Here is a 16,413-nt window from a genome sequence, read left to right on the forward strand (position 1 = left end):
ACTGATTTCTGTATAAATGACACTGGTCCCAAAACTAAAATTATTAATAAACATGTTATAAAACTATCCCCTATTCTGTAAACACTAACTTTTGCGCAAACCAATAAATCGCTTATTTCTATTTTTCCAAAAATATGTAGAAGAATGCATATCGGCCTAAACTGAGGAAATTTTTTTTTATATATATATTTTTGGGGGATATTTATTATAGCAAAATTTAAAAAATGATTTTTTTTCAAAATTGTCGCTCTTTTTTAGTTTATAACGCAAAAAATAAAAACCGCAGGGGTGATCAAATGCCATCAAAAGAAAGCTCTATTTGTGGGGAAACAAAGGACGTCGATTTTGTTTGGAAGCCACGTCACACGACTGTGCAATTGTCAGTTAAAACGACGCAGTGCTGAATTGCAAAAAGTGCTCTGGTCTTTGGCCTGCAAAATGGTCTGGGGCTTAAGTGGTTAAAGGGGAACTGTAGTCTGCTCACATAATTTGCTATGATTTGGAATGCAATTGGAGACACTTATTGGGCACTGGTGAGGCTGCGTTGATGGGCACTGATGAGGCTGCACTTGGTACCCACTTTTAATGTACAGAGAGGAAGTGGTGGAGCCTAAATAGGAAGGGGTGGGGTTTACAGATGACAGAGTGTATCTTAAACAGGAAGGGGCGTAGCATTGACAGGAAGGGGTGGGTTGTATTTAAATTGGGGGGTGCACAAGTTTAGTCAGGCCTAGAGCAGCACAAAACCTAAATACACCACTGATCATGGATATGGTAAGACCAGGTTTCCCCATATGTTTACACCAGTTGCTGGCTTTTACTAACTCAATCTACAGTACTTGGCACACAATATGGTCTATAGGTAGAGGAATTGGGTGGTGGTCACTTTATTGTGGTAACACATGCCTTCTTGCATTTAACATTTTTTGCTGCAAGCATTTTCAAATTTATTTTTTTTCCTCCTCCTATGCAAACTTAGTCTAAGGAGGATGAGGCAGGTGGGTTACACCTGCCAGCTAATGCCTTTCCCACCCACCTTTTCTGCCAAGATTGCATAAAGCATATTGCTTCGCTCCTGCTTGTTTCCACAGAGACACAGCCACAGGACCCCATGGTCAGTGCCTGGGCTATAGTGGCTCCTATATCCACACACTCATAACCCATTCATTCTGACCTTCATGACCTCGGAGTCTGTGGTGATCTCTCTCCAGCAGAAGGTTTCTTGACATCAGGATGCTTACTTGCACGTCCCTATCCTTTCACCTAACCAAAGACTCTGGTTTGTGGCAGAGGACTGCCACTTAAATTTGTGGCCCTGCCGTTCATGTCCTCAACTCATAGTGTTCTGACTTCTGCATATCAGGGTATCCCTGTTGTAGATATTTGGACAACTTCTGAGGGAGAAATCTGCCACGCTGGAGACCGGTGTGTTTCACAGGTTTGTCTCCGCAACCAGGCATCTTGAGCCTTTGTGGTTTATGCTTGGCATGAGTCCAGTTCTCTCTACTTTATGCCTTTCTGCAGTTTGTAGTTGTGCTTGTCTGCTTTACAGAACTAGTGGAAGGAATTGCATTGCTTCTCATCCTGGATAATTCGGTACCTATGACGAACATCTCGGCAGACAATGCTTGGCTCTTATGGACTGACTTGACTTTTTGTTGCTTTGTTTAATCTAACCCTCCCCCCCCCCCCTTTTTTATTTTTTTGTTATTTATTTTTTTGTATAATCACAGGCACAATGGCATGGCTGTTACAGCCAGGGTCTTGGGAGACGGGATTTGCTGTTTTGGTCATTTTTTGTTGGCATGATGCTAGAGGTTTTTTCCTTGCAAGCTTGTCAGGGGTTATATTCTGTTTTTCTTTCTCCAATCTGGATATTATCTAGGGCTGGCCTGGAATTCGCTAAAAAGCAAGATTTCGGCCTTGCTGTTCCTTTTTCAGGGGGCTGCCACACATTCTTTGATGTGTGTCACACATTGTTCCTTCCGATCAGGATCCTGTCGATTCTGTGGGATCTCAACTTGTCACTTTCTGTAGTGCAGTACTCTGTTTGAACCCCTCTGGGATATTTCTTTAGTCTTCAGAAGCTTATATTTGTGGTTCCTGTTACTTAAACTCAGAGTTTTGGAATTGCTATTCTTTCCTGCCTCTGGGATTCTCACCATGGCTAAAAACCTATGTGAATTCAGCCGTATCCTGCATGTATTCTTGTTCCTTTGTATGATCAGACACCACTATAGTGTACGAATAGATATTGAACATAAGAGAAAAGGTGTTCACAGTAGAAAGTGAGAATTTAAGAAAAGTAGAGCAAAGACTAGATGAGCAATAAAAGATTAGTCTTCCCCCAACCTCCCCATATATGGGGTCCTACACTGTCATTTTCTATATTGACATCAGGGGGGCAGCTCCCAGATGTCACTGCCAGGCCCGGCCCAAGACATTGTGCTGCTTGGGCCTAAGAATGAAATGCGCCCCCCCACAATTTATGTAATTACAATTATCAGAAAATCAGATTAAAATAGCTGCTGGGTTCCACCCACCCCCAACATCAACGCTCAATTTTGACAGCTGGTCTCTCTCTGCATTCAGTTACATTACATAACAGTTTCACACACTCAGCGGCTCTTACAAGCAGAACAATCTGCTCAGTGTGAAACTGTCTCACAGGCAGCAGGGGCTGCACACTCATTGGATGCAGCCTTTCACAGCAGTCCCGCAGGCAGATCTCGGCAGACAGTTGGCACGAGTGACCGTACCGCCCCTCTTAAAATGCCACCTGGCCACTGCACATGTGCCCAAGATTGTCAGGGATGCTTCCTGGAATGGGTGATATGAGCTATACCAGGAGGTTTTGGGAAGGTGGTGGGAGGTGTTCTTTTTGATTAAATTTTTTTTTTTTCCATTATTTTGATTGTGTAACAGAAGCGGGGAGGAACACAATATCGAAAGTGCTAAATGAAGGTGAAGTCCCACTTTAAGTTTAAAAGTTAATTAGCCGCTATTGAACAATTAAATCCTGATCAAATATCTGAAACCTCTTTTATCCTCCTCCTGTGAGTTTATTTGTATTCGGACAAGGTGAGAATGTCGACATCTCCAAATGAATTGGTTCAATAGAGCCTTTGACCCGTGACAGATGGAAGCATTTTTGCAGTAGTGGCAATAGCATGGAACATATAGTATGGCAGATTCATAATACCGCCTAAGGATCAAGTGCTGTAAAATGGTAACCTGAACTGTGTAAAACATCCTCATCCATCCAGAACTGAATTATCTGGTTTACATTCCCTATTCTATTAATATTGAAGTGTTTTATTCCATTAGCCTGTAGTAATTCCATTAACCTGTAGCATATTGCTCCACTGCAGGCACTTGCGACCCTCGTGCCTACAACCAGAAGACACTCTCCATTATAAAAGCTGTGTGTAAAAATGTATTAATCCTTCTGGTGCATGAATTGCTCTTCCAGCCTCTAACGTATTTCACTCTGTCAAGAGCTTAGTCATGAAACGCATGGGCGATGGAGGTGCAAGTGGTGCAATCCATGGATCGAAAGTATTAGGTTTTTTTTTTATACAAAGCTTTTATAATCGAGCATGACTTCTTGCTTGCTTATGTAGTCTGTGGTGAAGGAATAATGATAAATACTTTTCAAATAAGGAAGGAAAAAAAAAATCCTCTAAAACTACTCATTAGTGCCAGGGGTGAGGTAAGACACAGACTATGTAATGCTATTTAAAGGAATTGCAGTATGCATTATCTTATTTTGCTTCCCCCAACTAGTGTGGTGGGGGTGTGTGTTGTGTTTTTTTTTTTTTTTTTTTTTTTTTTCTTCTCATTGGTATACATATCACATTTACCTTCAAATCTTTTTTTTTTTTTTTTTTTTTTTTATGTAGATAGAATGATTTAGTTATGTTTTCATCATTTTTTTTTTTTTCAGCCAGCTACTCCACCAGTTACCACTTCTGGGGAAGGTACCTCTGTCAGAAATGGGGGGTCCAGTGAAAGATCCGCCAATTCTGCTTCACCAGATGCTTCTCTAACTTCTTCCAATATTCCCAAACGCAAAACGGGTATGACTTTGCATTTAATAACCATGTTGGAATACAAAAGCGCAGGTCACATAAATCCTAGCTCTCAATGTCTATTGATATTTGTTCTTTTCTGTTTGCCTACAGCTCGTAAGCAGATAACCAAAAGAAAACTAGAAGATATCTTAACAGAGCCTGATGAACCGAATCGACAATTAAATGCCGAAGAAGAAGTTGTGAAGCGCCAAAAGAAAGAAGCAGATGATGGTAATACTACACATTTGAACCTATGCTATTCTGTAAATGGGGGTTCAATTTAATGGACCAAACCCAACCCTTCTGTCTATGAAAGCCAGTGTTGCAGTGGTGGTGACATTCATATCGCTGCCCGTCGGCTATTTTCTCTTCCCTGTGTGTTTTAAAAAAAATAAAAATAAACACCCAGGCCGTGTTTGAGGAGCCTTTCTTAATTAATACACCTGTCTTTGCAAGCCATTACTACACTTCCCACCCCCCCAAAAATTGGATATGCTATGTGCCAAAAATGGAGCTCCTTGTAGAGGTTTTAGAACAGTTGATTGGTGAGATGCTTTTTACATTCAACTCTAGTCATAAACAAGGCATTAGGGGGAAGTGGCTTTCCATTTATTTGAGAAAGTTAATATGACCCACCACACGTGTTCTAAGGTATTTTTTAATCCTTTATAAACAGGGGAAGTGCATACAGTGTATTGCATAAACATAGTTGAGCAATATGGGTGAAATCCTCATTGGAAATGGCAGCAACAGAAGGGTAACCTGGGTTAATGACTTGCTGAATAGTAAACCATGTAGAAGGGTGGTAGCCCCAGAGTATGCACCTTTTGACAAGTTAACAGTGGCATCTCACATGTGTCTCTCTTGCTTGCCCTAAGTCAGTGCCTTGTGCAGGTTTCTTTTTTAAAATGTTTTTCCAAAATCATGTTAAGCTAAGTTTTTTTTTTTTTTTTTTTTTTTTTTTTTTTGTTTGCTTTCCTTGATCCCCTTGTGTTCTCTTATACTGTTAATTAGAAAAAAAACTCTTATTTGTGATGTGTTTTTTTTTTATTTTTTTTTATTTTTTTTTACAGGAAAGTCTCCCATGAAATCAGGTGAAGAGACTGAACTATGTACCATGGACACCTTACCTGAAAATGAAAAAGAAATGTGTAAGCTGCAAGGAAAAAGCTTTGTTCAGTTTTGTTATGCTGCAGCAATATTGCTTATGTGGGAAATAACGGTTAGGGTATAGCTCACATCTAGTAGGACATTGGATTATATGGGCGCCATAGCTTAATTCATATTCTGCATTACAGGTAATTCTATTTTTTCATATATTATGAGTCAAGAGTGATTAGAGGCTTTCATGCATCATTAGATATGGCTGATATATATTAGAATGATTTTTGGGTTTGGAAACATTTTAGCTGACCCAGAAAGTTATGCTGATGTGCTTGGCCAGTTTTGTAGAGGCTCTGGCACTTGAGGTTATATTTGAATCCTTTCTATTCTGAGCTGATGACCATAGTCTATTAGATTGTTCTTTAGCAGTTGCTTATTATGACCAAATGGAAGTATTGAATAAATAAGATCAGTGTACCTGTAAAAATGCTCCATCTGTCACTACAAGCAAGACATTAATCGGCCCCAAAACACGTTAATTGTACATTACAGCACATGTAGTCATAAATCATAGGTTGTATGCTGCTGCCTTCAAGTGACCTAACACCGGCTAAAGATTTTCTGGGAAGGCCCTCCATTGCACCTTATATAATCTCACCCCGAGGAAAAAAATAATAAAGGTGCAGGCTGCAGTAAAAGTACAAACACATTTGTCTGTTAGTTTGGGCAGCTATGTCTATGCTGGGGCTTCTCACAGCCTCAATCCCAGCTGTTCAGTGAACCCGCCTCCATTTGGGAGACCTCCAGCAGGTGAGTCTACAGAATTGGGACAGTCTTTGGGGAAACGGATCAGGATTCAATCCCCGGTCAAGAGGAAGTTATGGTGGCGGAGGAGGCAAACACATTTGAACAAGGGTCTGTTCTGGACCTTTCCAGAAGCAAAAGAACATATGTGAGCTCCTTGGGTGGGGTGCACATCTGGAGAACAGGATGGCCCAGGGGCCTGGACAGTAGAGGAATCCAGAATGTCTGCCAACTGGAGGGAACTAAGGGCCATTGTTATGGGGTTGTGGGCCTGATTCGGCTTTAGTTGTAAATGCTATAAAGGTGGTGTGCCTCATCTAATGAGAAAGAAGGTGAGATCCTTGCTGCAACGAGGTATTTTAATTCCTGACCTGGGCAGAACCTTACATTCTAGTCTTGTTTGATTAGTTCACAGGCTTCAGATATCCTGATTCAACTGCTAAGCAGGTTCTCCAGATGCAGAAAGCCTCTAGTGGTAGTAGCGGATGCTCTGCTGACTCCATAAGCGATCTAGACCTTTTCTCCTTTTCCGCTACTTCCTCAAGATGTAGGTCTCTTGATCATCTTCCTTGACCCAGATTGATGAGGCAGTTGTACTTTGCTGACCTAGTGAAGCTCCTCACTGTTTCTCTATTAGCTGCAACAGGTCCTATTTCTCTGGGTTTTTTAGTTACCGTATGTTCTCAGGACCGTTTTGCTTCAAATGTGAGGTGTGTAGGTAGTGGGAGGGGTTGTCTTGGTCTGGCCTACTTTTTTTTTTTTTTTTTTTTTTTTTTTTTTTTCCTTTCTTTGCCAGTGTCCAGTCCTCCTGCAGTTATACTACTAACTCCAAAGGTTAAAGGCTTTCTGTGCCCCTAATGCCCTCCAAGAAAAAGTTTTAGAGCACTTGTTGCACAGATATAAGAAGATTAATTCAAAGGTATATTTACCACACAGTAAAATCCCTTTCACACAGGAGGTGTTTTTCAGGCGTTTTAGCAAAAAAAAAAGCCTCATCTACAATCTGTGTGAAAGCCAGAGTGCTGCGCTGGCAGGACGACAAAAAAGTCCTTCAAGCAGCTTCTACACCACTCCTAAAGTGCTCCTGCCCATTGAAATCAAGTGATTTTCAGGAGATTTTAACCCTTTATTCATCCGCTAGCAGGGGTTAAAAGCACGCCGCACTAAAGCTAGCCGCGCATTACCTGCAACGCCCCCACGATGGCGGTACGAATGGGCTCTAAGGGTACAGGTAAAAGTAGTTCACTGCCAGGGTTTATATAATCTTTATCACCCAATGCCAGCTATTTTGCTTAACATGTAAAAGGATTTAAACTATGCCCGGTTTTTATTGCTCTTTGTGAATCCACGTGGGAGATTTTAATTAGGGGAGTGGGAAAAATTGTTTTAATGCTTTATTTTGCTGTTAGAGAAAATTCTCTTTTGCCCACTGACACCTTGTCAGCAGAAAGAGGGATCAGTTTGGTTTAAAGCTTGACAACATTTTAACCTTTCTCTGTTCTGTCCAAAACAATTGGGCTTTATATGGTTTTGTAGTATACAAAGTCTTAAACAGTTAAGGTAATTTATAAAATGTAAAGTTTTATTTCTTTTTAACAGCTGTTAAAAAATCTGAAGTTAAATCTGAACCTGAAGAAGAGACCGAGCAATGTACCATGGACACATCACCTGAAAAAACTGAAGAAAAAAGTAGGGATCAGAATTTTTATCCAAGCACTTATTCCTCTGTCTTCGTTAAGCTATTTATGCTTCATTGTATAATGATAATAGCTTGTACATGGATCATGCAGGGCAGAACCTTCTTGGTACCGTAAAAGTGACCAGGCGGCTATACAGTCACCCAAATCACTTTTATAAAATACCTAGTTCCTTCTTGAAAAAAAAAAATGGTAGCAACTGTGAGCATTGTACCATGAGCTTGTTTTAATCACTTGAGTTTCAGGCTGTTTATAAACTGGGGGTGGCAAGTGGTTAAGCCCCTGTTCACACTAGTGAGACTTGTCATGCAGTTTGACAGTTCCAAATAGCATGACAAATTGCACCCTATTGTCGGCAATGGAACTGTTTAAATCGCTGCGACTGTAACTTTGCAGTGCAGCACCAATTTAAAGAAAAGATTCCTGCGCTATTTTTGGCAATTTTTTTTTTTTTTCATGTGCTACTTGACTAGACATCTGTGCATGAAGTCGCACAGATGTCAGGCAAGTCACACCTGATATCGCACAGACCTGAGGCTTTGAAATCGTGGTACTTCAAGTAAAGTATTATGATTTTAAACTTATTCAGTGTGAACCAGGGCTCAGGATACACTCAAGTGGTAATTAGGTGAGTGTTCTGTGGCAGAATGACAGAGGCGTCATCTCTCTAAACATTATGCTGACTATGATTATTTTCTGTGGTGACCACAGCCTTAGCAATTTGACTGCATGTACCTGGTACTATTGTCTTAAGCCTTAAACCATTTTCAATGTTGGTGGCAGTAAATTGCCTAATAAAATCAGGAACATAATTTCTTTGAAGATGCAGTGCATTTAAGTGTTGCCAAACCTACAACCGTGAAATCAGTCTGTATATGCAATAAAGCACGCTTGTTATACTCACTGTGGAACCTAAGGGGTTATTGGTCTTCATTGTGTAAAAAGACGGTTTGATCCTATCTTTGATCCTCCCCTTCTTCCGTCTTTAAACCAACTCCAAATGGAACAAGGCCTTGTGGACAAGCTGCACATGCTCAGTTTGGTGTGTATTGCTAGAGCGTTTCTTTTTTCTTTTGTGAGTGCATGTGATCCGCACAGGGCCAGACAGGAGGGTCAGGGGTCCTGCAGCCTCATAGGACAGTGAGTAGAATTAAAACCTTTCCTACAAACTTTAACCAGATACTGATAGAAGTCACAAGTCTGCTCTAACTGCTGATGAGAAAATGTGTCTAGCAGTTTATATTTACTAAAACTATATTGTATTTCCATGTTCTGTGTACTGTGGGAGACCAGATATAGTGAATGCAGGGTCCTGGGTTTAGTACCGCTTTAAGAAGCACATTACAAGAACAATATACCGTAGCGGTTTATTAATAAACTAAGTGCAGAAATTTAAAAACTCGGATGTGGTTTTACCCCTAGATGGCTAATGATGGATGTAATACATTATGTCATTAATGAGAGTTAAAACAGTTGAATTATCAGGTTAGACCTGGCCTGACACCCCTATCGTCCTATACAGTACATGTCTTTGTAAGGCACTGGGATGAGGGGTATGGTTGTTACTTTTCACTGGGAAAGAAAGTATTTTAAGGCATTTTCAACCATAAACCTTAAGCCACATATAACGGGCATGGGTACAGGACAAGAGATAAAGGGTGTAACACTTCAGTTTGTCATAACATGCATTGGGGTTGATGTACACCAAACTGGAGAAATTGTGTGCAGTTGTGCATGATAGCCAATTGGCTTCTAAGGTCAGCTTGTCCAATTAAGGCAAAAAACTGGAAGTTAAATGGTTTTGCACAGATTTTGCACACTCCAGTTTTAGTAAATCAGCCCCATTGTTTTCTTCTTGTGTTGGTTTGCTCATATTTTGAATATATATTTCTTTACAAAAGAGCAAAGAGGGGGTGAAGGTAGATAAGCAAGGAGATGGAGGAAGGCACATAAATAAGCATTTACCAGACCAACGGTGAATTTCAAATTTATTACAATAACAGAACAACTCAACTGTTCCGGAGACGGTTGTCTCTCTGGTCTCAACACATTTTTTTTTTACTGCATTGGTTTTCTTAAAATCTAAGTGTGCAGATGCGTAGGTTTTATATGTCCTATTTATCATTGTTGAGTATGTCTTTGTGATGGCGATAAAGACTCATTCTGAAAGAGATCCAGTATTAAATCCCATTATATTTCACAAATGGCACCGAAATATTTTTCAAATTTACGTCTTCATTGGAGAAAGTGTTTGGAAAGATTTTTAAAAGCATAGTTTACCTTTTACTAAAGAACTGCTTATGTAGATAAGGGATGTCTGTAGATAAAAGAAAGCTGTGCAACTTTGGCCACAGTTGAAAAATTCCCTTTCCATATGTGTAGGCCACTTGTGTACTTCATGAAGCCTGAATGGAAAACTTCTAGGACGTCGCTAAATGACGCTTGTTACTGTACACCTCCCCCATTACAAGATAGCTTTTTCTGATTCAAATCCCTCCATGTGCTTTCTCTCCCAGGAGGCAATAGCTTTCACTCAATGTTTGAGAGAAGACAATTGGGAATGTTGGAAAACTTTTCTTGATCCGTAACTGCAACTGCTGATCTATGTATTCTGACTGCAGAGAATCCTGGTTGGGTGGGGGATTCCACCATCCACCTTGTTTGTGTATATGGAGGAATATTTTCATTTTTTTGTTCTTTTGTTCAGAAAATGACTCAGCTATGGCCAGCTTAAGAGTACTGTGTTGTAAAGTTCATTGGAATCTCAGTCTGTGCTTTGAACGTAATATGAAAGCGTTTCTAAATCTTATCTTGTTTTAATCATACTTTTTTTTTTCTTCAGATGCAAGTCCACCTTCTGGCAAATCAAAAAAGGGCAACAAAGTGTCAGAAAAATTCTTTGAAAAGAAGGGTAAAGTCTCAGGAAAAAAGGATAAGAAAGAATCTAAAAAAGAGAGCAAAGAAAGCTCTGAAAAAAACATAGAGGAAAAGAGTAAAGTCTCTGAAAATCCTTCCGCAAAAGAAGATTCTGAAAAGGCTTCGGAGAAGCCCTCTGCTGATACTCCTTCAAAGCCCACAAAAAATATTTCAAGGTAAAGGACTTTAGATCATTCCTAGATTTCAAGAGAAATCTGCATATTGCGGTTTTAAAACGTGAACTTACTGTCGCAGATACGGATTATGTAAAATATATATTTCTTTAAAGCGGGAGTTCCGCCGTTTTTTGTTTTTAAAAGTCAGCAGCTACAAATATTGCAGCTGCTGACTTTTAAAATATGGACACTTACCCGCCTAGCGCGCGCGCCCGATCTCTCGATCGGCTCTCGGGTGCTGCCGCCGCCATCTTTGGTATGGGATTTGGGAAGTGTGCTATAAACAAAAGACCAACCAAATAAAAATAAAAAAACAATTGGACACTGACGCTTTGTGGGAACCAGTGACAATAATACAGTGATCAGTGCTAAAAATATGCACAGTCACTATACTAATGACACTGGCTCGAAAGTGGTTAAACATCTAGGTTGATTAAAGAGTTAAAGCGTTTAACCCAATAAAAAAAAAAAAAATTGGATTCTGTTACCTTAACCACTTTCAGACCGGACCAATTTGCTGGTCAAAGACCAGACCACTTTTTGCGATTCGGCACTGCGTCGCTTTAACTGACAATTGCGCGGTCGTGCGACGTGGCTCCCAAACAAAATTTTTTCCCACAAATAGAGCTTTCTTTTGGTGGTATTTGATCACCCCTGCGGTTTTTATTTTTTGCGCTATAAACAAAAATAGAGCGACAATTTTGAAAATAACGCATTATTTTTAACTTTTTGTTATAATAAATATCCCCCAAAAATATATAAAAAAACGTTTTTTTCCCTCAGTTTAGGCCGATACGTATTCTTCTACATATTTTTGGTAAAAAAAATCGCAATAAGCGATTATTGATTGGTTTGCGCAAAAGTTATAGCGTTTACAAAATGGGGATCGTTTTATAGCATTTTTATTAATTTTTTTTTTTTTTTACTAGTAATGGCGGCGATCTGCGATTTTTATTGTGACTGCGACATTGTCGGGGACCCATCGGACATTTTTGACACATTTTTGGGACCATTGTCATTTATACAGTAATCACTGCTATATAAATGCAGTGATTCCTGTGTAAATGACACTGGCAGTGAAAGGGTTAACCAGTGGGTGGCAGTGTAGGGGTTAAGTGTTCCTAGGGGTGTGTTACTAACTGTGGGGGGGTTGGGCTTTCATTTAGTGTACACTGATCTCTGCTCCAATCACATGGAGCAGAGATCAGCGTCACTAGTTGCTAGGCAGAATGGAAAAATGTTGTTTACACAGCATTTCCTCCATTCGGGCGCTCCGTGAGACGATCGCAGGGATGCCCGCGGCGATTGAGTCCGCGGGTCCCGCGACCGGACTCACGGGGGTCCCGACCAGCGCGGGAGCGCGCCGCCGCCGGCGCGCTCCCGATGGCAGGGCGGCATCGAATATTGGACGTACCTGTACGCCAATATGCCTGCCCGTGCCATTCTGTCGACGTACATCGTCGTGCGCTGGTCGGGAAGTGGTTAAAGCATGTTATACAGCACAGTGCTTGTGTTGTGTAATTTGACCCCCTGTATCACCTGAGATACCTGGCTGATCCTGACAGTTTCTGCCCTCCCCACTGTATGTTGACTATGGTTTATCAGGGCTACTGAGCCCTGACACCGCTGTCAGAGTACATGCCTCTGTCAGCCGCAGGTCTCCTCTCTCCTCTTCCCCCTCCCTTCCCTGCCTGTCAGCTCCCCTATAACAATAACCATTTTTTTTTGTTTTTATTCTTTTATAGTTCCCTCAATATATAATGCTAAGCTCCCCAGTGAATGTCCTTTTATAAAAATATGTTCAAACCACATAATACTGCGCTAGTTATAATGTATCCAACCACTTAGTGTATCAGTTCTGTGCAACTATGAGTGTCAACATAATAACAAGTGAATTTACAAGAATATGATAGATTCATGTGTATTTCTTTCTGTAATATAAATCCCGTTCTTGAGTGTAGTCAACTATTAAGTTAAAACTTTTGACATTTTCATTAGTGTCTTCACAAATCCTCAAAAATCCGTGCTTTGTATCTGTTCACATCCGTACACCCCTCATAAGAAATGCACTCACCTTACCTCAGAGTGTGTTCTTGCTTTCCTCCTCGTTGCTCCATTGATGTGCCTCCATTATAACTGATATATATGAGAGAAAAAAAGCTCCAAATAGTGTTTATCGTTTTTTAAAACCATATGCAATTTTACTAAAAATGTGCATAGAACTCTCATTTAAAAGGTGCTCCAGTGCACCAACTGTATACAACGTATATCGCTCAAAACCTTGATGCTACAGCTACTTCATGCCTCTCCATGAGAGATGCAAAAGCATCTTTCCAAATCAATCTGCCCCTCCCCTACGCAATGCATCACAGGGTATTGTGACTTGGGGGGGGGGTCCCGGTATAATTACTTCAGAGCGCTGTTTGGCACTCGTGGCTGCCCGTTAGTCTCCTCTCCTCATCTCGACTGATGTCGGCCGGGGGTTTCCAAACATCTCCCCCTGCAGCTATCAGATTGGGAGAGGAGACCAGCAGAAAGCTGAGTGCCAAATAGCACTCTGAAGTAAGCTATTATACAGCATATTTGTATAAATAACATGCACTGGGGCGCGTCATGTTATATATCAAAGGGAACTATAGAAGAGAAACATTTACAGTAAAAAAAACACTAACTGTGTGCCTAGCCAGTGTTTGTGTTTACTATATGTGCTGCTTTTATTAGGGGAAGGGATGGATTTTAGTTCCTGCTTTACGGGAACACAGAATCCCTTCCCACTTGTCGGAATGGAACACTGCCTTGTTTACAAGAGCTTCACATGTTGCAACTAGAGTCCTCTTCCACTCCTCCTTGAGGACATCACGGAGCTGGTGGATGTTGGAGACCTTGCGCTCCTCTACCTTCCGTTTTTAGGATGCCCCACAGATGCTCAATAGGGTTTTAGGCATGGAGACATGCTTGGCTTGTATCACCTTTATCGTCAGCTTCTTTAGCAAGGCAGTGGTCATCTTGGAGGTGTGTTTAGGGTTGTTGTCATGCTTGAATACTGCCCTGCGGCCCAGTCTCCAAAGAGAGGGGGGTCATGCTCTGCTTCAGCATGTCTCAGTACATGTTGTAATTCATGCTTCCCTCAATGAACTGTAGCTCCCCAGTGGCGGCAGCACTCATACAGCCCCAGACCATGACACTTCCACCACCATGCTTGACTGTAAGCAAGACACACTTGTCTTTGTACTCCTTACCTGGTTGCCGCCACACACGCTTTACACCATCTGAACCAAATAAGTTTATCTTGATCTCATCAGACTACAGGACATGGTTCCAGTAATCCATGTCCTTAGTATGCTTGTCTTCAGCAAACTGTTTATGGGCTTTCTTGGGCATCATCTTTAGAAGGAGCTTCCTTCTGGGATGACATCCATGCAGACCAATTTGATGCAGTGTGCGGCGTATGGTCTGAGCACTGACAGGCTGACCCCCCCCCCCCCCCCCCCCCCGGCGTCAGCGGTAAAGCGTTGCTATTTTTAGCGCCGCTTTACCATAGTTCTAGCGGCACTATTTGGCTGTTAGTGCGGGTGGTTTCAACCCCCCTGCTAGTGGCCAAAAAGGGGTTAAATCCGCCCGCAAAACGCCACTGTAGCCGTGCTTTGTCAGCGGTATGGCAGTGCAGCCCCATTGTTTTTCAATGGGGAGGAGCAGTGTATTTACCGCTCCTACACCGCTGCAAAGAAGCTGCTGGCAGGACCTTTTTGTGATGCCCTGCCAGCGCAGCGCCCCAGTGTGAAAGCAGTCAGGCTTCCACTCTGGGTTTGCAGTTGAGACTTTCTTCAGGCGCTATGCGGGTGCTATTTTTAGTGCTGTATCGGCCAAATAACGCCTCCAATGTGAAAGGGATTTTAGGGGTGTACTCAATTTTGTTAACAGCGATTTTAGATATTAATGGCTGCGTGTTGAGTTATTTTGAGAGGAAAGCAAATTTACACTGTTATACAAGCTGTACACTCAATACTTTTACATTGTAAGTGTCATTTCTTCAGTGTTGTCACATGAAAAGATATAATAAAATATTTCCAAAAATGTGAGGGGTGTACTCTCTTGTGAGATACTGTACGTGATCCTGTGCACAGCTGCTGCCCTGTAGCTGTAAAAGTGCTATAAGGGCAGTCAGCAAGTGGTTAAAATTAAATTGTGATCACATTCTATAGTACGGTAAATATTTCATATTTGCAAGCTAGGAAATAGGGGATATGTGAGCAGTATCAAGAAATTTTCCTATGTAGACTCCCTTTTTTTGATTTGTAATTTCTACCACTGAACTCCTACCTCCTGCAATATTAAGGTTTATTTATTGCCCCCTTGTTTTATTCAGTAATGCCTACTGGTAGTTATTTAGCTGTAAATATGCCATGTGTCCCAGAATACTGTTACTGCGCAGCCACAGAATTGTGCTGGTAGTACTGAGTGCACTTGCGGTAAAGGAGTGTCCCATTTTAGGTAAGGCAGGGAAAGTAGACAAGTGCTTAGTAGACATGCACGGAATGATGACTGATCATGCTCAGAGAAATTCCTTAACTCATTTGTAACCAGAGGTAACTGAATCCTTTGGTAGCTGTCCATAGGTGTTATTCGCTTAAGCTAGCTTTTGTGATAGACATGAGGCATTTTCAATTAAGGTTTAGACATTTTGACTGCAATGTGTATGTGGATTCTTTAAAGATTATTGTATTCTGTTTCTCATGCATTTTATCAATTTTTAGTTTCTTTGGAGGCAGCAAGCAAGATGATTCCGACAAACAGGCAGATTACAATCCATCAAAAAGTCGTTATCATCCAGTAAATGATGCCTGCTGGACTAATGGCCAGATGTAAGTATTGCCAGTATTGTGCCCATGACAACTTTTGTTGTCCCACTCTTAGACCTCTCAAACTTACCAGCAAAAATCACCTTGCTGAAATTGTCCAGTATTTTTGAAAATAAATATTTTGTAGCGTTAATACATTAATCTAGTGAAACACTAGGGAATCCCATATGTTACGTTGTCTTAGAACTTTAATAGTTTCTAGGAAAGAATGGACCCATTAAGTTTGTGATCTAGTTGCTAGCCCTTACTGCAATGGTAGACACAATTATTTGTTTCTCTTATCTTTAGTAAAGTATTAAAGCAAATTGTCAATGCAGCCACAGATAGTTGGCTTTGGCCTTAGAGTGAACAGGATACTACTAAAAGAGATCCATTATGCATCTTGCTTAGAATTCCTGTTGCATGGGCCTCAACTTCACTTTAATCACTGATTAAACCTGCCCTTCCCTGTGCTAGACCCCAAGTCTGTCATTCAGTTGTGAAATGCAGTGGCTCTGGCATATATTTTAGTGTTGTATAGTTGAGGTGGCACTTGCAGAAGGAAGTGATTTATTTTGACTTTAACCATTGACTGGCAGAAGTTTTACTAGGGCTGGGCGATTTTTTTTTTTTTTTTTTTTTTTTATTAACCACTTTCAGACCGGACCATTTTGCTGGTAAATGACCAGAGGTCTTTTTACACTTTGGCACTGCGCTGCTTTAACTGGTAATTGCGCGGTCATGCAATGTTGTACCCAAACAAAATTTGCGTCCTTTTCTTCCCACAAATAGAGCTTTCTTTTGA

General features: G+C 41.0%; 1 protein-coding gene across 1 annotated transcript in view; it reads left to right on the forward strand.

Annotated features, from left to right (window-relative positions):
* The first annotated feature begins 765 nt into the window (after nt 1–765).
* LIG1 (DNA ligase 1) overlaps nt 766–16,413 on the forward strand; it is a 141,040-nt gene continuing 125,392 nt past the window's right edge. The window contains exons 1-7 of the mRNA XM_077455901.1: nt 766–774; nt 3,947–4,079; nt 4,185–4,304; nt 5,147–5,224; nt 7,581–7,670; nt 10,521–10,770; nt 15,525–15,632. Of these exons, the coding sequence (XP_077312027.1) occupies nt 766–774; nt 3,947–4,079; nt 4,185–4,304; nt 5,147–5,224; nt 7,581–7,670; nt 10,521–10,770; nt 15,525–15,632 (788 nt within the window). The remainder of the gene's footprint in view (nt 775–3,946; nt 4,080–4,184; nt 4,305–5,146; nt 5,225–7,580; nt 7,671–10,520; nt 10,771–15,524; nt 15,633–16,413) is intronic.

Source organism: Lithobates pipiens, unplaced genomic scaffold (assembly GCF_037356315.1).
Source record: "Lithobates pipiens isolate NorthernLeopardFrog02 unplaced genomic scaffold, aLitPip1_a1.2 Scaffold_27, whole genome shotgun sequence".
In the NCBI taxonomy this organism is placed as follows: domain Eukaryota; kingdom Metazoa; phylum Chordata; class Amphibia; order Anura; family Ranidae; genus Lithobates; species Lithobates pipiens.